Source organism: Myxocyprinus asiaticus, chromosome 24, assembly GCF_019703515.2.
Source record: "Myxocyprinus asiaticus isolate MX2 ecotype Aquarium Trade chromosome 24, UBuf_Myxa_2, whole genome shotgun sequence".
Lineage (NCBI taxonomy): Eukaryota > Metazoa > Chordata > Actinopteri > Cypriniformes > Catostomidae > Myxocyprinus > Myxocyprinus asiaticus.
Genome location: NC_059367.1, coordinates 5,603,490 through 5,630,758, shown reverse-complemented (window position 1 = coordinate 5,630,758; position 27,269 = coordinate 5,603,490). Strand labels below are relative to the sequence as shown.

At 36.4% G+C, this 27,269-nt stretch overlaps 1 protein-coding gene across 1 annotated transcript in view; it reads left to right on the top strand.

The window, feature by feature from the left end:
• Positions 1 to 11,189: 11,189 nt before the first annotated feature.
• The window catches only part of LOC127415412 (dedicator of cytokinesis protein 5-like), an 87,360-nt gene continuing 71,280 nt past the window's right edge, over positions 11,190 to 27,269 (top strand). Inside the window, exons 1-2 of the mRNA XM_051654114.1 lie at positions 11,190 to 11,327; positions 25,152 to 25,235. Coding sequence (XP_051510074.1) covers positions 11,285 to 11,327; positions 25,152 to 25,235 — 127 coding nt within the window. The 5' untranslated portion in view covers positions 11,190 to 11,284. The remainder of the gene's footprint in view (positions 11,328 to 25,151; positions 25,236 to 27,269) is intronic.

The window sequence follows — 27,269 nt, the reverse complement described above, 5'->3', positions numbered from 1 at the left end:
AAGACAGAAGACAGATGGGAGCCAGCTACAGCACAAAATGTGTCTGTGTCTGAAAAGATGAGAGTGGATGAAAGCTGATAATTAAATCTGTGATGATCAGACGGCCAGAGATTCAGAGGACAGAGAATCAGAAAAATAAATGGGAAATAATTTTGAAAAAATACAGAGAAATAATTTTGTTAAAAATTAAACAATTACATTTAATGGAACTGTGTTATAAAACTGAAATGTGTAAATCTTAAAAAAATAGGCTAAAATATTTTTCTGAGTGTGGATGGTGAAATAATGTTTGTGGGTGTTCGGATGAGATCAAACCACATTGCAGAAATTTTACAGTCGAATTAATTTCAAAATGTTATGGTGTAACAATTCACTTACATTGATGGAATGTTCAGACTATTCAAACTCCAACTGTAAAAATTCAAAAGTATACAGATGCACAGAAGGCCTTTAATATGCCTTTAGCTGCTCTATCTAATTTACCACTCATACTTTCTATCTATCACTCCATCACTTTCTTTTCTATCTTTACATCACTCCATTCTTTTTATTCTTTCACCTCATCACTATAACACCCTAGCAACTGCATACAACCTAGCAAACATTTAGTGCACCCTAGCAACCAAAACCCATTGACTTCCATTCAAAATGGCTTAGATGGATATCTCCTGATCAGAATGTTATAGAGTCTTCAGGTTTGACTCATTACACTCAGTCCAGCAAGCAGCCTTTTTAGGATCACCCTGGTAACTGCCTAGCAACCAGATGGACTTACCCTAGCAACCGTATAGCAAAAAACATATCTCTGCAGCAGAACACTGTATAGACTTCCGGGCTGGCTCATTTGACTCAGGAGCATTGTTAGTATTACCCTGATAACTGCCTAGCAACCAAATGGGATCACCCTAGCAACCAAGTAGTCTGTCTGTCTGTTTATCTATCTACACTACAATATATTATATATTTATATACTATATTATCATATCAGTCTTGATACCCATGATGTACGACAGTCTTCGACAGTCATTGCTAAATCTTCTGTTCTGCAATTGATGCTATATTCAGAGAAGTGTGTATTTTTTATTTACAAAACAGTTTGTTTTGATGGCTTATGGGCTGCTCTTTTCTGAATGGAAAGTGCAATGTTTTTGTTTATGTTAATCAAATGAAAATTCTTTCATCATTTACTCACCCTCATGCCATCCCAAATGTGTATGACTTTCTATTTTTTGCAGAACACAAAGATTGTTAGAAGAATGTTTCAGCTCTGTTGGTCCATACAATGCAAGGGAATGGTGGCCAGAACTTTAAAGCTCAAAAAGCACATCAAGGCATCATAACAGTAATCCATGACGCCAGTGGTTTAATCCATGTCTTCTGAAGTGATATGATAGGTGTGGGTGAGAAACAGATCAGTATTTAAGTCCTTTTTTTATTTTATTTAAATGTCCACTTTCACTTCCACTTTCAAATTCTTCTTCTTTTGTTTTTGCCGATTTGCATTCTTTGTGCATATCACCACCTACTGGGCAGGGAGGAGAATTTATAGTAAAAAAGGACTTAAATATTGATCTTTTTCTCACCTACACCAATCATATTGTTTCTGAAGACTTGGATTAAACCACTGTGTGTATTACTTTTATGCTGCCTTTATGTGCTTTTTTAGAGCTTTAAAGTTCTGGCCACCATTCATTTGCATTGTATGGACCTACAGAGCAGAGATATTCTTCGAAAAATCTTTGCTTGTGTTCAGCAGAAGAAAGAAAGTCATACACATCTGGGATGGCATAAGGATGAGTAAATGATGAGAGATTGTCATTTATGGGTGAACTATTCCTTTAAGCATAATTTCAAAAGTTGACTTTGTAGCTTTGTGAACCCATCACAAAAAAAAGCACATAAAAAAAAAAGCACATAATTTCAAATATATCTGACTCACACAATTAAATACTGCAGGCCAAATAAATCTCCTGTAGTGATTTTGATTTTAAAAACTGTCATCCAGGCTGTATTGATATTAGAGGGTAAACAATAAATACAACACTGTCTCCACCTACTGGACAATTAGGAGCCCAACTCTGGATCAGGATTGCCACATCCACAATTTACTGTAAAAAAAAAAAAAAAAAAAGTAAACACCTTTTTCCCTCCCCAGGGGTCTGCTTTACAATTCATTTTTTTCAGACCATACCAATCCAAATGCAAAAACAGAAAAACGGTTTTCATATTTTCCAGTTACTTAAAGAATTGATAAGTTATCTTTGCACTCATTTACTTCAATTTTACTTTTTATAAACGGTGACTTTAGAAATTATTTTTGGAATAACTGACTCATCATCAGTTTTCTTTTTTTCCATTTTTTGTGTCTTGCAATTTGCACTGTGGGCTGTACCATTAGCACTGTGGTGTGGGTTAGGGAACGGACTGCTTATTACTGCATGGACCTTGAGGAGTTTAAAAGGCTAGCAGGGGTTGCAACCTAATTACTATTATTATTATTATTATTATTATTATTATTAATGATAATATTTTTTGAATGTATTAAGGCCTTTATACAGAGCAAATACTTGAGCATATAGACAGATAATAAATAAATAAATAAATAATAAAAAAAACATAAGCTTTGAAGAAAGTTAATAATGTTGTTGGTTTTGTAAATAGTTTTCTGAGATTTGCTAACAAACCTTGCTGTTGAGCAGATGGATGAATTCAATAAAATTCATAATTAATATTTACTCTGATCCATTATTTTTATTAGCATTATTATCCTTGTTATCGTTGCTGGTTTTATAGATATTATTATAATTAATAGTTGCCTAACAACAACAACAACAACAATAATTCAGCAAATAGGGAGTAGAAATTCATATGTTTTAAATATGAAGGCAAGTGTAGAAATAAATGACATGTACACATTTAGATAAAACATTTAATTTGTTATATATATATATTTGCAACATGAATGATCATTTAATAACTGTCCAATCTGTAGAAGTAGCAGGCGTTTAGGACAAAAACCGTCAGTGTTTCTCACTTTGTGCTCATAGTTTTGAATGAATACATCACATTCAGTCGGGCGTTCACATATGGTCTAGTCATACAAATATTTTAACGTATCTGAAGCTCAAATCAGATCCGAAATTCCACCTCTGCAGATGGTCGGAACTCCACACAGCCACCGCGTGACACCCTGCCATTTGTCAATATGTCATTTCGTCCTTTAAGATGAAAGAAAATGATCTGCAAAAATATACTGAGTACTTTTCAAGTTTAAATAACATTGTAAGGAGCAAAAAGTAATTATTTTTCTTTGGAAAGTAATGAAGTAAAAGTATTCTGTTTAAATTGCACTCGAGTAAAGTACAAATCCCCAAAAATAATACTTAAGTATTTTTACTCAATTACTTTACACCCCTGCATATATAGCCTATATCATGAAAATTGCATTTTGTTTTTTATGTAGTACTGCCCTGAAGAAGCTTTTTGACAACAGACACTCACATATATTCCACAAGACAAAATAGTAACTGAATTTACACAACTTATCCTGTTCAACAGTTTACTTTCCCTTGGTTCTTAATATGATGTATCATGTGTTACTTTCTCGATGATCAATGACTGTTTGTGTAATAATTGTTCAAGAGTCCCTGCTTTGTCCTGAGCAGTGAAGCTGTCCACTTTTCTTAAGAAAAATCCCCAAACTTCTGTACGTTCTTTGGTTTCATAGCATCTTCTGCACATTTGGAGTTCTTCAGTGGCTATATGATGAGATCTAGCTTTTCACACTTAGGAAAATTGAGGGACTCATACACAATTATACCAAAAGGTGCAAACTTTCATTGATGCTCAAGAAGGCAACACAAGGAGAATTAAGGTGTGCAAACTTTTGAGCAGGATTATTTGTGTAAATTAGAGTAAATGTTGTGTAGCTTCTGAAGGGATATTTTATCCCTTATATTTGCATACATTCTGAAAGGGGTGTGAAAACTTATAAAACAAAAGGGGAAGGCAAACTTCAGCACTTAACTGTATACAGTCATGGGGAAAAATGACACCCTCCCTGAATTCTATGGTTTTATGTATCAGGACATAATAAAAATCATCTGGTCCTTAGCAGGTTTTACAATTAGGTAAATACAACCTCAGATGAACAACAACACATGACATATTACACCGTGTCATGATTTATTTAACAAAAATAAAGCCAAAATGGAGAAGCCATATGTGAAAAACTATGTACACCTTATGATTCAATAGCTTGCAGAATGACCTTTAGCAGCAATAACTTCAAGTAATCGTTTTCTGTATGACTTTCAGTCTCTCGCATCATTTGAGGAATTTTAGCCCACTCTTCTTTACAACGTTGCTACAGTTCATTGAGGTTCGCGGGCATTTGTTTATGCACAGCTTTCTTAAGGTCCCACCACAGCATTTCAATCGGGTTGAGGTCTTGACTTTGACTGGGCCATTGCAACACCTTGATTCTTTTCTTTTTCAGCCATTCTGTTGTAGATTTGCTGGTGTGCTTGGGATCGTTTTCCTGTTGCATGACCCAATTTCGGCCAAGCTTTAGCTGTCAGACAGATGGCCTCTCATTTGTCTCTAGAATACTTTGGTATACAGAAGAGTTCATGATTAACTCAATGACTGCAAGGTGCCCAGGTCCTGTGGCTGCAAAACAAGCCCAAATCACCACACCTCCACCACCTTGCTTGGCAGTTGGTATGAGGTGTTTGTGCTGATATGTTGTGTTTGGTTTTTGCCAAAAGTGGCGCTGTGCATTACGGCCAAACATCTCCACTTTGGTCTCGTCTGTCCAAAAGGACATTGTTCCAGAAGTCTTGTGGTTTGTTCAGACGCAACTTTGCAAACCTAAGCCGTGCTGCCATGTTCTTTTTAGAGAGAAAAGCTTTTCACCTGGCAACCCTTCCAAACAAACCATACTTGTTCAGTCTTTTTCTAATTGTACTGTCATGAACTTTAACATTTAATACGCTAACTGAGGCCTGTGGAGTCGGAGATGTTTTTGCAACTTCTCTGAGCATTGCACGGTCTGACCTTGGGGTGAATTTGCTGGGACGTCCACTCCTGGGAAGATTGGCAGCTGTCTTGAATGTTTTGGACTTTAAATTAATTGGAAATGGCCTTATAAACCTTCCCAGATTGATGGGCAGCAACAATTACTTCTCTAAGATCATTGCCGATGTCTTTCTTCCTTGGCCTTGTGTTAACACACACCTGAATGCTCCAGACCAGCAAACTGCTAAAACTTCGGCTTTTATAGAGGTGGTCACACTCGCTGATGATCAATTAATCAAGGGCATTTGATTAGCAGCACCTGGATACTACTTAACCTCTTAATTCCTATGGAAGCATTAATGGTGTTCTTAGTTTTTCACACATGGATTCTCCATTTTGGCTTTATTTTTGTTAAATAAATCATGAGGTTGTATTTACCTAATTTTAAGACCTGCCAAAGACCAGATGATTTTTATTATGTCCTGATATGTAAAACCATAGAATTCAAGGAGGATGTACGTTATTTTTCCCATGACTATATATATAGTTTGTGAAAATTTATATTTTATTTTATAATTTGTTTTTTCAAGATTTATCCACATTAGCTTTTTTTTTTTTTTTTTTAAATGTACAAATTCCATGTAGCCTATTCTAAGGGGCAGTTCTAGACAGTTTTGTCTGGGGAGGCCAGTGTGGGGCCAGGTGATCTTGTGGGGGGGGGGGTGGGGGTGGGGGTGGGGGCAACTGTATAATTACTTAAATGTACCCTGTATGCATATAAAACATAATTTGCTGTTTTAATATTTGTGGACATACAGTGAGTCAGTGAGGCTCATGACACACTAACATTCTGGTTTTACCCACAAACTGTAAGCCATGTTGCCATGCTGTTCTTTAGAAAGACTAATGCCGTAAAACTCTTGGGTAAAATGAATGATAGGCTACACATCAAGATTTTAGGTTAGAATTTAAGCTGTAGGCTATAATCAGCATGTACAGGTCTTGTAAATGAAAAATAAAGAATTTTCATGCACATTTAAAAATTCAATAGTTCATTTTAATTGGACCAGTGTAACAAGTGAATTTTTAAATGTATCTCAATTACTATGAAATTAAAAAAGTTGCATTCATAGTAATTATATGTGGCCAATAAGATGGCTTTAATGTGTTTTTTATCATTATTATGTCTGTCAGTGTCTATGCGCATTCCTTACTGAGTGCGCCTCTTATTAGAGAATGCGGTTGCTAATATTAAGCTACATTTTTTGTTATTGAGCACATTTGTGCCTCTCCCTTGTAAATGGTGCGCTGCATGTTAAGTATTTGATTGATGAATGGTGTTCATAAAGAGGACGTTGTGTTTGTTATCTTCCCTGTAAACTGTTTAATGCTTTTCTTGCATTTAGTTTGCAAAAGAAGCAGCAGGATCAACTCTGCAGCTTTGTTCTCTCTCTCCCGGTGAGTTGCGTGTTTGCTTTTTATTCCTGTGCCTGAATCCAACAGCACCAATATTAATCTGTACATATTATTAGGTTGAAGTGCGTTGATGTGGTAATCATAGTGTATGGTAAGAGCCTTTCTCACTGAAGGGAAGTTATTTATTTGGGCTTTAGTGGGGTGGTTTATAAGGGTTCCAAATTCATGTTTTAAGTGTATTCATAAGAAATTTGCCATTGCAGGTGTGGTGTGGCTCTGAATAAGGTTAGCTGCTGTTTCTTCATACCTGTTTCTTTACATCTGTTCCAGCATGCCGTTTCATCAGATTCATTTGTTTGTTTTGCCAAACTTGTTGCACTACATTTGTCTTGTTTCTGCATTGTACAGTGCAAAACATTTAATTAAAGACAGTGAAAAATAAACAACATAAGTGTGTACTGTCTGTTATTCCAGATGTATACATATAAAAACATTTTATAATGAATGCTTGCCAAATAAGAGCAATCTCTAATGAGTTGGGCTCAAGTACATTCAATAAGGCAGAAAATCTGATCCAGTTCGTGTTTCGTGATAATAAAGTGGAAAGTTGCACTGTAAAAGTAACTTAATTCACACTTCCATTTACACAAGCACGTATAATCCACATTAAGTAGAACTGAAACTGGAGCTGGCAGGTCCAAAGATGAGAAATTAATGCTTAACTTCTACCTTATCTCCAGAAGTTATGGTTATTCGTTTGACATTTGGTTTCTCCTACCCACGCTCTCTGGAGCCGACAATTACACAACGATATCATTAGCACAATTAGGTTAAAAAATATATGAATATTTATATCTTACAAGGATAAAACATTGAACATAAATGGTCAACGCTAATTGTAGCTGGAGAACTATGCCTAAAAATGCTCCTATAGGCTTTCATTAACCAGTGTTGTAAGGGACGTCTGGAAACTCCAGCCACAGCACTATAATGTCGAAGGTGTCCAAGTATTAATTTATTAATTCATTCAATTAAAGTGTAAGTTATACATACATTTTACAATCTTTAGAATGTGTTAATGTTTTTTTTTTTTAAATAAAAGTGTTTAAGACAGAACATGCAAAGCAGTTGCATTGAACACTTGGATAACAGTGACGTTTTAGCACAGTGTGTGGAGTTTTCAGGCTGTCTATTTTGCACCATGAGCGAATAATGAATAAATATTGAACTAAAATTAAACTTTACCCTGCTAATTATTATTATGCAGTCATAACGCATTTATTTTTTATTTAAATATAATTTGTTTGGTCTATTTACTATGATGTGGGGTCACTGAACTCTCAGTGGGATGGAAAATGAGAACACCACTCTTACAACCACTCCAATTTATGGGGGCCACTGGAGGGCCAGGCCTATTGACATGGGGGCACCGAAATTGCTTCTCTTCTCTGCAAACGATACCAGAGACAACAGCGAGAAGGACAATGATGATATTTAATTTAAGAAGAAGAAAATCAGTGAGTCTACCAGCTGAAACCGGGACTTAAATAAATGTTTTAGCGAATTGTCGGGACACACCTCTTAAAACCGGGACTGTCTTGGGTAAACCCGGACGTCTGATCTCGCTAGATAAGTAAATTATTCAAAAAATAATTTCTAAATTCACAATTTAGATAAAGTAAAATTGAAATTAATGAGAGAAAAAGACAACTATCCACTCTTGAAGTAACCGAAAAAAAAAAAAAAAAATCAAAGTTTCAAAACGTTTTCCTATTTTTGGATTTGGATTGGTATGGTCTGAAAAATGAATTGTAAAGCGTTACACGGACACCAAAGCCTTGGCAAAGTTGCACTGTGTTTGGGGTCCTGATTAGCAACAGGACCAGCAAGGAACCAAATCTTGTACATTCATAAAATTGTATCTCCTTTTGCTAAATGTTATATGACACAGTTAAATATTGACTCAATTCCCTCTGCTAATGCTGTTTCATGTTAAATACTCACATAGTGAATATTTTAGCTTTGACATTGTGGGTGAGTCTGAAACTTTTGTGCGCTAGCTAAAGGGCACATTCCTCATAGATTAGGTGCTTAGAACGTAACTGTAAAAAGAAAACAGCAAAGTAATGGCATACAAAATAGACAACAAACTAATGAAATCTGTAGCCAAGTGCAGTTAACTTTAATCTCATTTAAGATTGATGGTGCCTGACTGCTGCCTGACTGCTGCCTGACTGTCATGGTAGCATACTGTAATGTTGACCGGACATGACCTTTAGATTCCATTCATTTCACACAAAACCATAAGTCGAGACTTTCAGTAGATTACAGTTCAACTCCAAAATGAAGATGTTGAAGTGATAAAATACATAAATAAAATCTAATTAAATGTTCAATCTTGAGCACAGTATTAAAGTAGAAGTGTACCACTTCAAGGTCAAAATGAAAATAAAAATAAAGCATAAAACCCTGAGAAGAATGTACTGACTCAGACTCAACACTTGATGGCTCTCTATTTCTTCTCAAAACAAAGACAATCAAGCCTTGGGCCCTTTTGAAGATCCTGTGAGACATGTCTCTTCATCTGACATTCTGTTTTTGGTCTAATGCATTGTCTATATCAATTCTCTTGTTTACATCCGGACTTCTGTGCTGTGGGAACATTATTTTCTCAGGAATCTGTTGTTAGTTGACTTATCTGTAGCAATGTGGCCTTGAAGTCAAAAAGACCAAAAATTCAGAGCATTTTATGTGATTGAATACTCTAAAAACATTGTGTCCATTTTTTGTAATTAATCAGCAAATATAGCATATGCATCTCTGATTAACACAATTGTATTAACTCTGTCTGGTAAGCTGAATTATTAAGGTGGTGTAGTTTATTAGATTCCACTAAAGATGGGAGAGCCAAATGTTAAATGTCAAATAAACACTGATAATAACAACATTAAAATGAATTACACCGACTTATAATGCTTCACTGACAACCAGATTGTCAAATCATTCAACCCCTGCATTGGTACAAGACCGAATTCTCACCAAAAAAACCAAAAAACAAAAACAAACAAACAAACAAACAAACAACCCCCCCCCCCCCCCCCCCCCCCCCCAAAAAAAAAAAAAAAAGAACATAAAAATGAGCCAGAAGAACCGAATGGCTTTCTCTCAAAACATTTTGTTAGCAGCAGAAGGGATCTGTGATTGAAGAGGCATCATGGAACTTGTTTTGTCCAAATATGGTGGAGAGGGCTATTTAGTTAAATCCACACTTAAGCAGCTGGGGTCCTGCAGAAATCAGAGGGGTGGGAAAGATATACCACTCTGCCCCAACATGAATGCAGTTACTGTAATTGTTTTTTTTTTTTTTTTTGTCTCTTTTTTGTGGTACTGCAGATAAAGTGTTACAAAACATGCCCACAACACATTACAGATGGACTATCTTGTGATAAATCCTTCATACTACCACAGCCTCCAAAAAAACCTACACACTACTATACAAACACACACGCTGAGAGAGAGAGAGAACAGTTGTTGTAACAATAGCAGATTCCAAACATTCCTTCTCTCCATGGCTCAGTTCACTGTCCATGCAATATCAACACAAGCAATGAATAAGGCCACGTGCTTAAAAAAAAAAGAAGAAGAAGAAGAAGAAGAAGAAAAAAAAAGAGATGGTAATTTTTTTCTCTCCCAAATAAATTAGGAAATGTCTGGGGTATTGTAAAAAAAGTTAGTTATTATTTTACTGTTTATAAAATCATGGCAAATTATGTTTGGGATATTAAAAAAGGTTGTTGTTTTACTCACTATTAAAAGGTCAATGAAGTGACACTCATTGTTTATGTCCGGACCCATTTATTTATTAAAAAAAAAAAAAAAGAAAAAAAAAAAAGAAATATATATATATATATATAAACCATTTTATAAGTTTGGCTTGAAAACTCTTCAGTGATGGGCATGTTTTAAAATGAATTAACATAAGTATGACATTTTTTTTAGGTCAAAAATGTCAAGGTGGTGTAACTGTCCGGAAATCTTATTGAAGGAAAAAGGTTTAATTTAATGGCTGAAATTATTGGAAGAAAAAAATTATTAAGCAGTTTGACATTTCCGTTTTTAAATGTTTAAATTTTTTACCATTGATCAAAAGCAGTAAAGACGGTCATTGTCATTTTTATTGTCTTTTCTTTCTTTAGCAGGGCAGATAGAAAAAAACAAGATGTGGTTTCCCATTTAGAGACACACTGTTGACGATAATACAGTGGCACATAGTGAAAAACAAGAAATGTACGAGGAACAAAAGTAGTGTACAAAGAATAAACAAAAGCAACCATAAACTGCCATTGCAACATCTTATAAAACTTATTTTTATATTAGAATGGTCTATAAAATTACTTTTTACCTCAAAAAATTATAAATAGATAATTATAAATACACATATAAAAACTAGTAAACAAATACATATTATTAGAATTGAATAAAAATAAATATAAATAAACAGATATATATATATATATATATATATATATATATATATATATATATATATATATATATATATATATATGAAAAAGAATATTATTAGAATTACAAACTTTAAATTTTACAATCATCAGTTTTTACATCCAAAAAATGGATAATCACAAGTTTTGCACTCAGTTTGTATGTGTGTATGTGCGTCTCTGTCTCTCTCTCTCTCTCTCTCTCTCTCTCTCTCTCTCTCAACCCCCCCCCCCCCCCCCTCCGCGTAACACACCGGAACTGTGATGTGCAGCCAGCAGAGTTCTCACTCCACACACGACTACAATTATTCATATGATTTACTTCATTTCACATTATTTTTCCTGTCATGACGCGCTGGATTCCCAGTAAGAGAGAGAAATATGGAGTGGGTGAGTGACTTTAAACGTGCTTGTGGGTCTTTTAGTTTAATAGTTAATGTTTCACTGAGGGGAAACTTGCGTTGAGAGTTTCTGCGGAGTTTAGCCGCACCTTTACCTGAAAACACACACACACACACACACACACACACACACACACACCCCTGAGAGTACTGTATGAATGTATTCAGTCATTATAAATAAACTATTCAGATTCCATTTAATGAGCAGCAAAGATTTTGTAACAGAACTTTGGTGCCGCAGACTAATATTTGCTTTACTTCAGTGTAGTTTGGTTTATTGTCATTCCAGTCATATACATATACAATGGAGCGAAATGTCTCTTCAGGCCAAACATTGTAAACGATAGACATTATAACAATACTTAGCCTGTATGTAATAGACTAACAGAGCTGCAAACGTTGCATTTGAAGTAATCACTGTCATAAAAACCATTTGCCTTGCAGGAACATTTATCTGTGCACATGGAAGCACACACCCATAAAATCAAACAGACCTAACTGTTTTTTTCTTCTTCTTCTTCTTTTTTTAAACTTTTTTTATTTTTTTATTATCTCTGTTGATGTTGAATGGCGCATAGTTTTGCAAATGCCCTTAACAACTCACAAACAACAGTAAAATACCTTTATACTGAATTGGTAGTTCCCTGTCACTCCTGGTAGATTAAGGACTTGCCCTAAATGCAAGTTGTGGTTTGTTAATGAATTGATGTTGTAACTGAGGACAGCAAGTATGTTTAATATTCAAACATATATTTTGAAAATGCATAGATTGTGACACTTTTGAATTAATACCTATTTGTTCTAGGGCCTCTGCGAATTACTGTACTTAGTGTTTCTACCCAGAGAGGTCAGCTGGCTAGTTTAACACACACCGATTGTTGTGGTAAAAGGTTCTTAAGGGATATGCAGTCTTTTGGTAAGACATCAAACAGTCTGGCTCACACTTTTGTTTGTTTTCCTGGCACCGAGGATATTGCATAGCCTACATTTGAGGAATTTGTGTTAGTGTGGTGATTCTTACGAAACTTGCCAAAAAATGCCCTAGTCATATTATACCCCAGTTCAATAAAAAATAAAATATAATGGAATTATATTTTGCATAAAGAAAATGAAACCTACATTGAAGATTCAGGACACTTAAAAGGAAAGTTCACCCAAAAATTACAATTCTCTCATCATTTACTCACCCTCATGCCATCTCAGATGTGTATGACTTTTTTCTTCTGCAGAACACAAACAAAGATTTTTAGAAGAATATCTGAGCTCTGTAGGTCCATACAATGCAAGTGAATGGTGACCAAAATGTTGATGTTCCAAAAAGCACATAAAGTCAGCATAAAAGTAATCCACATGACTCCTGTGGTTTAATCCATGTCTTCTGAAGCGATCCAGTTGGTTTTACAGACCAAAATGTAACTCCTTTTTAACTTTAAATCATGACATCTGCAGTCTCTTTGGCAATCATGATTTCAAGCTCGATTCAGCTTCCTCATGCCATCTGGTGCTCTGCGCATGCATCAGCACTAGGAAGTGTAATCAAGTTTGATATCATGATTGTGCCTAGAGACTGCAATGGCAAGATTTACAGTAAAAAATGAGTTAAATTTTGGTCTGTTCTGACCCAAAACCATTTCGAACTCTTCAGAAGACATGGATTAAGCCACTGGAGTTTTATGGATTACTTTTATGCTGCCTTTATGTGCTTTTTTGAGCTTCAAAGTTCTGGTCACCATTCGCTTGCATTGTATGGATCTACAGAGCTGAGATATTCTTCTAAAAATCTTCATTTGTCTATAAATAGAATCTCATGAAAAGTACTTTCCTTCTGGTAAGGGATTGTTAAAAAATGACCCTCTTTTACTTCAAATTATAATAGGTGTGTTGTTGATGGAAAATGTCTCCATGGACTCAACACCAAGATTTTAGGATAAAGTTTATACTAATGTATTAGGGAAAGTGTATATATGATGTATATACTGTACAGTATATCCTGTAACTGATCACCATTATTAAAGTTTTTCACTATTTACACTATTCCAGTTCATTTTTAAAAGGTACAAATATTCCATGCAGTCATAAATATGAAGTCATTAAAGCTTTATTTGTTATAATTGCATGCAAAATGCTGTTTAAAATAGTTTTAGATGGAGTATAGCATGTTACACCGCAGAAACGTTTTTCATGTCAACTACATGCGTCTTACTGATGGCAAAAAATATGTTGACCCTAATCATATAGATGGGTGTTATTTTTCGCCACCATGACATCAGCACAATTTCTGCCTGACACCATAACCACAAGGCGCTTTGTCCTAGAAAATTATGACTGCACAACTACTCTCTGAAATGGCCTGGTTGCTCAACAGGTCAACAATGTTAAAGAGATATCTTAAAGGTCTCTACTTAATGGAAAGGAGGAAGTGGAAGATGGTGAGATCCAACTCAAAAAGGTAATTTATTTTCACAAATAGAAACTCACTTTTCAGTGCAATTTTAATAACAGCACAGAATGTGCGTGGCAGCTCTCTCACTGGCGTCCGGCTCGCTTTTAAAGACCGTCTCCACTCTCAAAGCCCGTCTCCACTCTCATTGCAATGACAAACAGCTGTTAGAGACAATCATTGCCATTGATGATCCTTACCGTTCTCATCTCCTGATCTCGCTGTCAATTCACAAGCTGGCGCTCAACCACTTCTGCACCACCACAGGATAATATTTAGACATAACTACTCACCCTTATGTCATTCCAAACACTTATGACATTTTCTCTCCCATGGAACATAAAAGGACATGTTATGCAGAATGACATCCTCAAGACCCCGATATACTTCCGGAGAATTTCTTCGTTCAGGTGTAAAAAGAAGTTCTAAACAGCTGAGGAAAGGTAGGCTCGTTGCGAACATTCAGACACCGGCCACACCGCTGTGGGAGGCGTGGAGCATTTAAATATGAGGATGCTACATGTAAAATGATGTGTTGATCCTCTGAGTAGAATTCACATGAGGTCAGTAAAAGAAGCTGTTTTAACCACTCAGTGATGATTTAAAGTAATATATATGCAGTAGAAAATGTTTAATATGTCTTGTTTACATTCTGAATTTATGAGGTTAACGTGCTAACACGTGGCCATAATATGCAACGATTACACTCTGTTATTGTAATTTATGATGACACTGATACTACTGCAAAGATGGATGTATAAAAGAGTGTTAATGTTCAGAATACAGACGAAACAATGGTGTAAGAGGCATACAGTCTTACTTTATACAGATGTGTGAAAGAGTAGATTTAATTCCTTTTGTAGACTAATTAAACGAGAAAAAAAATCCCTTGCATTAATAACATGAACTGTGTTCATGTTGACTGATTTTGACTGACTGAACAACATAAACATAGTAGTAGGTGGAGCTTCAGGTCACACCTACTGATGATGTGGACCAATGGCAGCAAGGTGTTTAGCAGCCAGTTAGAAGTTTTCTTAAAGGTTCGCCCAGATGAGCTGTTACGAACCACCGAAACAAATGCAAAAACACCTTTTTGGCCAGTTTTTGTTTTAAATGACATCATACCCATTCCTTCACCATTCACTTTCATTGGTAAGTAGTGACTGCGGCTAACATTCTGCCTAACATCTCCTTTCGTGTTTCAAAGGAGAAGGAAATCCAGGGTTTGGAACAACATGAGGGTGAGTAAATGATGGCAGAAATTTCATTTTTGGCTGAACTATTCCATTAAATCCTATGCCGGATGCAGTTGCAGTCTAAGGAAAGAGTATAAAAAGGCTCATGGCAAAATGTCAAGTACCAGTGTGCTAGTGTATGCTCTGTCTGTCAGTGATGTCATAGTACACAAAGGCCGGTCAGAGTGGAGCTTGTTGGCACAGCTCACATACCAGCATGCACTGGCTTTCATCACTGTGACACCTCTGACACCATTTGGCCCAGACAACAAATCACACCCTTAAATAGTGCCTAGTGTGTGAAGTGGAGCATTGTGTGTGAAGCCTGGACTTTGCATCGACTGGCCAGACAGTTTTTGTAAAGCTCAAGTGTGTAATTTCTGCGACATTAGCGTCACCAAACGGGATTGCAAAAATAATGATTGTTTTCATTCAAACAAGCTTTCCGAACACCCCACCCCCATCTGCCATTGGTTGGCAATAGGGCTAAAATGATAAGTCGCGTTATCGACAACGGCGACAATGAAAAATTGTCAACAAAATTTTTTGTTGTAAAATAGTCGTTTAGTCTCATTTGACTGAGTCTACACTAATTATGATGCAGGAGAGCAGTACTGCAGCTCGCGCCTGATGAGAAGAGGAAGAAAACACAGCTCACAGTCCAGATGCACTGCAAACTTTCCAAACAGCCTAAAGGTGATGTAGATTGCAAAGTATGAGGGAATTATAATGCAAAAATACAAAATAAGTAAATACAGAAGCAGTGTCATCGTGAAATAAAGCGAAGCCGGATCTGGCATTGCACTTAAGCAAAACGTGCAAATCAGGGCGTCTGAAAAGGAAACACCCCAGCGTTATATCTTTAATGGATCTTTTATTAAAGTTCAATAAACAAACTCCAAAACTGGCATTTCTCTGTGCAGTCAGTGCTGCTTCTATGTGTCACGTGAAGTGACCCAGTCTAAGGGGGAGAGATTGAAACTGCACCCAGTTGATGCACACTCTGGCGTGAGGACACTCGTCCCTCACGTGCGTTTGCTGCAGCTAGATTATAACGTGATGGCTCATGACGTATTGAATCATAATATACTGTATGTGGCACGGTGTGTATCTTATCGTGAAAAAATTGGCGAAACACAGCTCTATTAAGAAGAGAGAGTTTGTTTTGTCAGTTAAAGTTGGACCGAAGTGAACAAAAAGGTGAGCAAGTGTAGTCTTCGCCCATTATACACTGCAGCAAAATACGTTTTGTTTAGTCCTTATCGGCTTGTTTTCCAAAATAATATAAAACTCTAAATATAAAATGTTTAAAATATCAAATAGACACAACAGAAAATGCATAATCAAACCACATGAAATCAAAACTTTTCCCCCGGAACATTAACCCCCCCACCCGTCACAAACAAGCACCTCAGTGGTCAAAAGCCAACTGACAAAGACACACAAATAGACAATAAAACAGCAGAAAATACTTAGGGGAAAAAAGAACATAAGCATACTTTCAAAAGCAAAAAACAAAAAGGTCGCAACACACACATTCAAAGCCACTAGTCTCTCTCTGCTGCCCCTCCCTGAGAGCCTTCCAAAAAGGCTAAACAGCTGCCCCATTTCCTGTTGTGCAAATCCCAGTTGCCTAGCCTTCTACATGCCATCTCCTCAAATGCTGCTACCCTGCCCATCTCTGTGTACCACTCCTGAAATGAGGGCGCTCCAGCCGACTTCCATCCCCTAAGGATGGCCTGTCTACCAATCATGACACTGGCTAGAACCCAATTTGTTTTTAACTTATCCCCTATATTAATGACCGCTCCATAGTCTAAGAAACAGAGTCTGGGGTAAAATAAAATTTGAGTGCCCACTATGTCACACATAAAACTCTGAACCCTCAACCAAAATTCTTGGATCTTAACACACCACCAAAAAAACACGGGTTGTGACCCCATCTTCTGATTGGTATCCCCAGCAGGTTGGTGTGTCTTTAAGACCAAGCCTATACAATCTAGAGGGGATCCAATAGAATCGATGTAGAATCTTAAATTGCATAAGATGCACCCTTGTATCTCTAGATGTAGACTTGAGGTTTTTTAGAATCCTTGCCCACACTCCCTCCTCCAATACCAAGTTTAAATCTTTCTCCCATAATCTCTTGAGAGAAGTTGAAGCTCCATCCCCCACAATCTGAATTAACAGGGAGTAATACACTGATGCCTCATGACCTTTTGCAAAAGCAGTAATCACCACTCCCAGAGTATCTGCCGCTTTAGGGGGTGTATGCTACTCCCAAAAATAGTACAGAGCAGGTGGCGCAGCTGTAAATACCTAAAGAATTGAGACCTGGGGATCCCAAAATGCTGAACCATATTTTCAAAGGATCTCAACACTCCACTTTCTTATAGGTCACCAAGCATCTCCCTCACAATCCACTCTGTCCAGCAGAAAGGGGACTTATTAAGAGATAACTTTGGATTCAGCCATATGCTCGAAGCAACATTTAAATAAATTCAGAATTAAACACTCTGGACACTTTTCTGGACACCGCGTTCAAATGCGAGATAATGGGTTGTAACTTAACTTCTCCGGTTAGTTCGATAGAAAGGCTTTGCAATAACAAAATAGGGGCAAGAACTTCCTGTTCAATACAAAACCAGGGAGGGGCTCCATGAGCCAAAAGCGAGCAATGAGCGAGCAATGAGCCAAATGTCTGAGACCGAATGCATAATAACAAAACAAAATCTTGGGTAGGCCTAGCCCACCTCTGTTAATCAGCCTATGCAACTTACTGAAATGTAATCTGGGACATTTACCATTCCAAATGAAGGACTTCGCTATGCTATCAAATTGCTTGAAATAAGAGAGGGGGACATCTATAGGGAGAGATTGTAGCAGGTAGTTGAATTTTGGAATACAATTCATTTTAATATTAACCTTCCCAATCATAGATAAATGTAATGAAGTCCACCTGCCCACATTGCTCGAAAACTTTTTATTAAAGGGTCAAAATGAACTCAAACTAAATCACACAAATTTGCTGGGAATAAAATACCCAAATACTTAATGCCCTGTTTGGGCCACTGGAAGGCGCCTGGCTGAAAAGCCGTTACTGGGCAGAGACAAAGCTTCAGATTTAGGCCAATTAACCCTGTATTCTGAGAACTTAGATAAGGAATGAATAATTCTGTGGAGGCAAGGCATAGATCTAGTAGGGTCAGAGACGAATAATAAAATATAATCTGCATAAAGCAGAAGTTTATGCGCCACACCTCCCGCCATCACCCCTGGAATATCATCCTCCTTTCTTACTGCGGCTGCTAATTTTTCCAGGGCAAGACAGAACAATAATGGGGAAAGAGGGCAACCCTGCCAAGTGCCCCTATCCAGAGTAAAATAATCTGAAATTAATCCATTCATTTGTACCACCGCTACCGGGTGTCTATAAAGTAACTTAATCCAACCAATAAAAGTATTCCCGAACCTGTACTTTTCCAAAATCTTAAAGATAATCCCATTCTACCATATCAAACGCCTTTTCGGCATCAAGTGAGTTGGCAGCAACCGGAGTCTGATAATTCACCACTGACCACGTGATATTGATGAAACGAATAATGTTATCAGAAGAGCTATGGCCCTGAATAAACCCCACCTGATCTATATGTATAAGAGATGTCATAACTTTACTTAATTGGTTAGCCAACATTTTTGACAATATTTTTATGCCTAGCTGGATCAGGGAATTTGGCCGGTAACTCTTACACTTGCTTGGATCTTTGTCCTTTTTAAGAATCAGACTGATCCGGGCTTGTGTCATGGTTGGCGGAAGCTTTCCATTCTTTAATGATTCCGTATAAACTTCTAACAAATGTGGAGCCAATTCTGTAGCATAAGATCTAAAAAACTCAGCAGCAAAGCCATCTGGGTTTAGAGATCAAGATGGCATTATTAATATCAGTGGCTGAGGTAAATATTTCACCACCAGCAGATTTCACTGAGGGAATGGTAGAAAAAGACTCTCTCTGTTTTATATATCTAGCCAGAATATTTCGCGCCTTGTCCCCCGACTCAAAGTATGACTGTCTTGCCCTGAATAGCCAAAACTCCAGCTTCCGCAACAAATTAGTATTATATCTGTATTTCAATCTGGTCAATTCTCTGAGGCCATTAGACGACATTCGGTGCTTCAGCTCTGCCTCGGCACTTTTAATATTCCCTTCCAATTCCACGAGTTCTTGTGCTTTGGATTTTTTGGTGAATGAGGCATACTGTATGATCCAGCCCCTAAGAACCGCCTTAAGTGCCTCCCAAGCCATGCCCACAGAGGATACTGAGGACCAGTTGGTCTTCATAGAAACACTGATTTCAGCATTTAACATTTGTCCTCCATATAAAACTCCTTTAAACAATGTACATTTACTTGCAGTACTGCAGAAAAATAATTGTTATCGGAGACTGTTGAATACATTATTTATTATTCAAATATTTTAAAGTATCTAAACATCCTTAAAACAAGATGCATTTACCTGAGAAGCAACATGTAAGATATTTAGACTTCCTTTCAGAGAATGTATCTTGAACAAGTATATTTTGTCTTTACTGCACTGGCAGAAGTATAAACGTGAAAAAATACATTTATATTCAAGATACATTCTCTGAAAGCAAGTCTATGTATCTTATATGTTGCTTCTCAAGTAAATGTAACTTTTTAGATAATTTTATGGAAAACAAGACAGAAACTCTTGGTAACAAAAGGTTTTTGTTGCTGTGAGTTTTTTAGTCTAAATTATTCTAAATAAAAATCCAAGTTTTTTCCCTTGTAATTCAGTGAATGTCATTATTAGGTATTTTTAAAAGATGATTTTGTTCTCTTTATTGTTAGCAAGCAAGTTTAATACAGCCTTTTAACTCTAGGCGCGAGCTGAATAGTCGGTTAAGAGCTAATGATTAATCGTTGCAATAATCACCCAAATAGTCGAATAATCATTCTAAATAATCATTAGATGAGTCGATTATCAAAATAATCATTAATTGCAGCCCTAGTTGGCAAACAGATAGTCCCGCCCCAAACTCAGCCATTGGTTGAGCCAATGTTGCTGTGTCAGGCTACAATGTTTACACTTTTCAGGGAAGTCAACCCACAAATCTCTGTATATTGAGCTGGGATAGAAGAATTAATTTTTTTATGACAAATTGTTTCCAACTGAGCGTAATAAATGTAGCCAGGGGTGATGAAATTCCTCTTTGCGTTTGACACTCCTTTGCTAGGTCTATATTTGTTTAGGTGTAGACAGGAAATGTCTTATACCTGTATTGTAAATGATTAATTTGACCAAACCAGATCAACGTTTATGAGAGAAGCGAATTACTCCTAAGCTGATTTTACATGTTGTGGAAGTTATGAATTATGGTGGTGTGTTTATTTTCTTCATTGTGCGCAGAATATGTCTTGTAATGAGCTAGTACCGCACAAACACAATTGTAGATAACAGAAAGGAGTTGCCTTACTTTGGTGTGAAAAAGAAGTGGACAGACTTATCAGTTGTGTGCGGAAGAGATCTGCAGTGCTCCAGTAAAAGCAAGTCATGAAACGTAGCCTCAAGCTTTTCGGGTTATCTGCGAGTATTTATTTGAACTGAACAATGTGCATGCCTGAACAAGGCCTGAGCCATTTTCTCCCTTGGGCTGAGAGTCAGTGTGGTGCAGATTTTGTGGTGTTGTGCTCTTACACAATGCAGGATATTACAGTGCCTGGTACAAACGATATATATATATACACACACACAGTTGTGCTCAAAAGTTTGCATACCCTTGGAGAATTGGAAATATATGTACCATTTTTAAAGAAAACATGAGTGAGCAGGCAAAACACATTTCTTTTATTTCTTATGGGATTCATATTCAACTGTAGGTTATAACAGAATGGCACAATCATAAAACAAAACATGGCAACAAAGAAAAAAATGACATGACCCCTGTTCAAAAGTCTGCATACCCTTAGTTCTTAATACTGTGTATTGCCCCCTTTAGCACCAATGACAGCGTGCAGTCTTTTGTAATAGTTGTCTATGAGGCCCAAATTCTTGCAGATGGTATAGCTGCCCATTTGTCTTGGCAAAATGCCTCCAGGTCATGCAAAGTCTTTGGTCGTCTTGCATGAACTGCACGTTTGAGATCTCCCCAGAGTGGCTCGATGATATTAAGGTCAAGAGACTGTGATGGCCACTCCAGAACCTTCACCTTTTTCTGCTGTAACCACTGGAGGGTCAACTTGGCCTTGTGCTTAGGGTCATTGTCGTGCTGGAAAGTCCAAGAGCGTCCCATGCACAGCTTTGGTGCAGAAGAATGTAAATTGTCTGCCAGTATTTTCTGATAACATGCTGCATTCATCTTGCCATCATTTTTCACAAGATTCCCCGTGCCTTTAGAGCTCACACACCCCCAAAACATCGGTGAGCCACCACCATGCTTCACAGTGGGGATGGTATTCTTTTTACTATAGGCCTTGTTGACCCTTCTTCAAACATAGCACTTATGGTTGTGACCATAAAGCTCTATTTTGGTCTCATCACCCCAAATTACAGTGTGCCAGAAGCTGTGAGGCGTGTCGAGGTGCTGTCAGGCATATTGTAACTGGGCTTTTTTGTGGCATTGGTGCAGTAAAGGCTTCTTTCTGGCAACTCTACCATGCAGCTCATTTTTGTTCAAGTATCGTCGTATTGTACTCCTTGAAACAACCACACTGTCTTTTTCCAGAGCAGCCTGTATTTCTCCTGAGGTTACCTGTGGGTTTTTCTTTGTATCCTGAACAATTCTTCTGGCAGTTGTGGCTGAAATCTTTCTTGGTCTACCTGACCTTGGCTTGGTATCAAGAGATCCCTGAATTTTCCCCTTCTTAATAAGTGATTGAACAATACTGACTGGCATTTTCAAGGCTTTGGATATCATTTTATATCCTTTTCCATCTTTATATCGTTCCATTACCTTGTTACACAGGTCTTTTGACAGTTCTTTTCTGCTCCCCATGGCCCAGTATCTAGCCTGCTCAGTGCATCCACATGAGAGCTAACAAACTCATCGACTATTTATACACAGACACTAATTGCAATTTAAAAAGCCTCAGGTGTGGGAAATTAACCTTTAATTGCCATTTAAACCTGTGTGTGTCATCTTGTGTGTCTGTAACAAGGCCAAACATTCAAGGGTATGTAAACTTTTGATCAGGGCCATTTGGGTGATTTCTGTTATCATTATGATTTAAAAAGGAGCCAAACAACTATGTGAAAATAAATGGCTTCATATGATCACTATCCTTAAATAAAAGACAGTTTTATTGCATGATCAGTCATATTTTCAAAATCAATGCCAAAATTTCACAATTTGTGCCAGGTTATGCAAACTTTTGAGCACAACTGTGTATATATATATATATATAAACATCACAACATACACATTTTTATGGAAAAATAGTTCAACGGCCACTGATAAAAAACAAAGAATTATCATTTTAACTTAAAACGATGTCCAAAGTAAAGGTAGTATTATCATCCTTTTTTTTTTTTTTTTTTTTTTTTATTAATTTTTTATTATTATTTAAACCGTCATGCAAATTACAATGAAACTGGTTTTATCAAAAATAAATAAATAGTAATGGCATTATTTTACAAATATAAGGGTGTTTCTTCAATTTTGGGCACTTTTAGCACTGTGGACTTAGAAAGTAAAGTCTCGTTAAAAAATAGTTTTAAACATTCACTTAAAGCTGCACAATTAATCGAAAAAATAATAGAGATTACAATTACAGCTGTCGTAATCCTATAATTGTAAAAAATATCAATTACAGCATTCCATTTAGGTGTAACATTTTTTGGTCGTTGTTTACATGAATGCAAAGGTAAATCTGCCACGTTTAAATGAGTCTAAAGGCATATCAATGATGCTAACTATCTAAATTACACGGTGTACAATTGATTGAAAATGTGAATAACACTTGTTTTTCATGCAGTTAAAATATTAAAGCAATTCAGGAACACAGTTCTCAAGTTGTTTTGATGCAAAGCCTACATAAAGAATATGACACACAGCTGTCCCACACAAAATAAGTATTTTAATGTAAATTATATTAATCAAAAAGAGTTATCGAAATTAAAATATCAAAGGAAATAATCTACAGTTATGATTTTCGTAATAATCTTGCAGCCTTACACTCACTAGTTTTTTAAATTTGTCTACTAACAATGTCCAACAGGAGATTTATGTAATTTATTATTTTTTTTTTTTTCTGGAAGTCATGAAAATTCTCGACCACAATTTTATTTCCAGCACATCTCAAACTCTGTATAGTGGTGGAAATGACGGAATTTTGTTTAATTTATAATGTTTTTTTTAATTTTTTTTTTTATGTTTTTAAATTTAATAACCAACTTTTGTCTTGCTAACATTTTACGTATTCTAAATAAAAACAATGTAAAAAATATTTTCACACTTTGCAAAATTGCAGCTTGATTGGAAATTGATTGGCAAAATATTTACCTTGATTTTTCTTTGTTTCTTAAAGCATCTCTTGTCTCATATTCATCTCAAGCATCCTCTTCAGTAGGGCTGGGTATTGCCTGGCACCTCATTATACGATACTATATTTTGCGATACATCACGCTATCATAATTTGATTCAATTATTAATTGAATTCCAATTCATTTGCATATATTTCAGCAATATACTGATGTCTGATGAAGAATACGTAGCTCGAAACATCACGTTTTTGTCTTTTGGTGAGCCATTAAATTGATTTGGAATTAACAGTGTACCAACTGTGTTTACATGAAATGAATACTCAAATAGTTGAATATAAATATCAATACATGGATCTAAAGTATTGATGCAATATCATGAGAAAAAGTATCATGATGTAACGATATTTTATTGTATCGACAAAGCTCTCCTTTTCAGTGACACTTTTGCTGACTTGGTAAACAAGTACTCCTAACTTCTGAAAAGAATAGCAGCAAAATTGTTTGGTGTGGTGGAAATGACACCACAACTCTGGGACAGTCGATATTTTTGAAAAATGGACAGAAATCATTTTCACGCATAACATATTAGATTTTTTTTTTGTTGTTGTTCATTTCACTCTTGGCTTAGATTATCATGGTTTTAAACATCTAATAATTCATAATGGATTTTTATAAAGTACGAATCCATTGTAATCCATTATAAAGTTTTATAATCCATTATAATGGATCAGTTAATCATGATTCAGAGATGATTTGGTATCTTTAATGTAATCTAATATGTCTAGAAGGAATGAGGATCAGTGAAACTCATGCCTTTACTCTTGTAGTGTAGACATGGTCTCTTTTAGGTTCAGCTGCAGTTCAGCAGTCCAAAAATATTTCTACTAGGATATGAGGCAAGCACCCCGTGCCTGTCAGAATGTTCACATTCCAGGAAATAGCTATTTTTCTGTTGCTTTTTGTGCCAGATCATATTGTGTCCAAGTGTATTTCAAACTCAACTATTATCTCTAACAGCATGGTGTGGACTCAGATATGCACTATTAGTGATGTTTGCTAAGGCAAGTATCAGTATTATAATTGCTCATTTTTGGGTGAGGTATTTGAACAATCTATGGTGTTGATTTCATACCAGATGAATTTTCTTGTTGAGGTGTGCTATTACTTTTTGTAAGTTATCAGACTTACAATTTTCACCTGGCGAATGATAAAACAGGCAGAAAAATCCATTAGACTTATATTTAAGAAGGAACCCATCACCCGAGTCATATCTAGAGACCAGCAAATCAAAGATGATGAGAGGTGGGCTCATTTGACTTGGTCCAGTAAGAAGCTTTCCAGACCAGAACACCCTTGAAACTCCCTATCAACCATCTAGAACATACTAGCTACTCCTTAGCAGGCCAGCACCCCTCATTTTCAAGTTTTGCTATTATGAACTCATTGTAAGTTTGGGTTTTTGGAATATTTGGCTATTAGTTTGCAGATCTGAGTCATACTGGTAGACGTCAGACGAGACAAGTGGCTGTTTTCTTGCAGAACTTAAGAACTCTCCACTTAAGAACTTGTGAGAACAGATGGCAGTGTTGTTACTTTTTTGGTTTACCTCTGCAACCCTCTTTTTTTCATTTTAGCCATCTATAACTATGACTCCAAACAAGAGCCGGAGTTGAGTCTTCAGGTGGGAGACACAGTACACATACTTGAGACATTTGAAGGTGAGTGCGCCACAACGTGTCGTGACACATCCGCCTGTGCTTTTTTATAGCATGTTCCCACTTGCACTGAACACCTTAATCTGGGATACCCTAGAGTTCTTCTGAAGCTTTGATAGATGTAGGAATGCAAACATTTCACACATGTCCTGCATAATACAAATGAAGAACCATATTTGATTAGATGATTAAAAGGGGTCAGATTCTAAGTTTTTCATGACCAATCCCCTCTCTCTGACCTTTACCCCTGCTTACAACTGAGATTAACATAGCTACATTTTTGGGCGATCAAAAGCAAACTTAGCTAAATATAGGTGTAAATCGGGTCCAAAACGTTTTATAATCCAATCACTCAAACCTCCAGGGTTTCCACGGTAATAGTAATCGGGGAATTTTAAAGCTTTTCCAAGCCTGAGGAAATTAATGAAATCTTAAAAATCACAGAAAAGTCTTTGAAATCTCTAAAAGGAATTGGTTATTCCATATCAAGGGTCTCTGTTTCATGACGTCATACATCAATCACTCTCTCAGAGTTACTGCATGATATTAAAGTGCAACAAATTCAGTAAAGATAAAGAAAGCGCGAAAAAATGGCGCACCGTTTCTCCCAGATGCGGTTGAAATTTAATCTAAGCACAAATGCAATATGTCAAGCAGATTTAACAATTATTTTAGTGGATTACCTCTATTATAGGAGCTTCAGGTGTTCGTGCTTCTCATCGGTGTTGATATCAGACACACTAAAGGAGATCAGTGAAGCTCTCGTGATTGTATCCGCTTTTTAAAATTTTCCGATCGGATGGTTATTTTCTTTTAAAGCCGCTCGTAAATGCCAAAGTTTAAACTCTTGTTTTAGTGCAGCAGTTGATTGACAGGTGAGGGGTGATGCTTCACTGGTGCCGGGACGCATACAGGACGGATTAGCGTTTACACCTCAAATGCTTCGATTGTGGTTTTTGTGATCCGATCACAAAACGTTTTAGGGCTTACCACATGTGATCGGATCACCCAAAACACATCTTAATACCAGGTGGAAACTGGGTGAAAATGACAATTTCGCCTAAAACTACAGGTAAATAAATAAATAACCTTAGAAAGGTGGCAGTGTCATTATTTTATTTATACACAGATTTAGGTCTTTTATTAAAATCAGTTGACTACAGCACCACTTGTTGCATTATATGCCAGTTGTGTGTGTCCAAAAATGTTTTTCTAAAGGTGGAGTGCCTATAACTCCAGAAGTATTAACGATATCTTAATATCCTTTTAGATTTTGATTCAGAACAAACTTTACTTTGGTATATTCACATTTAAGGCCCTATATGGAAAGTCATGAAAATGACTGAAGTCATGGAAATGTAATTGAAATTATTACAATAGAGCTGTTCAGCAGTGACGTCAATTTGTAGGTGAACCCAGAAGTCTAATTTGCCATGGGTTGCCTTGGGATTTTTATTTATTTATTTATTTTTTACTTATGAGTAAAATAAGGTTAGTGGTAAACATTACTTAATAATGTGTGGATGTTTTGTTCTTCAACATTAATTACACACTTTCATACCTCAAACGTGAATTTTGAAGCCGCCGTGTTAAAAAAAAAAAGCAAAAATGCAATTCAATATGGCTTCAGAATTCACATTTGAGGTATGAATGTGTGTAATTTATGTTTAAGAAAAACGTCCACGTATTGTCAAGTAATGTTTATCACAGACCTTATTTTTCTCATAAGTTCAAAAACCTCATTATAAAAACCCATAGGAAAATCCAGAGGGAACCCATGACGAATTCTCTTCCGGGTTTATGGACTCTGATCTGAATAGCTATGTAACATTCATTTTTCTAGTTGTGCCCTAAACTTTATTCATCAGCTAAATATTGCTCTTGTGTAGACTAAACTTAATTATAAATAAGGCTGGGTATTTACATTTATTTACCTTGACATTTATTCATTTAGCAGAAGCGTTTTTTCCAAAGCGATTTACAAAATGAACTAAAACAGATATTAATACATGGTATTAATGCAGATTTCACAATTTG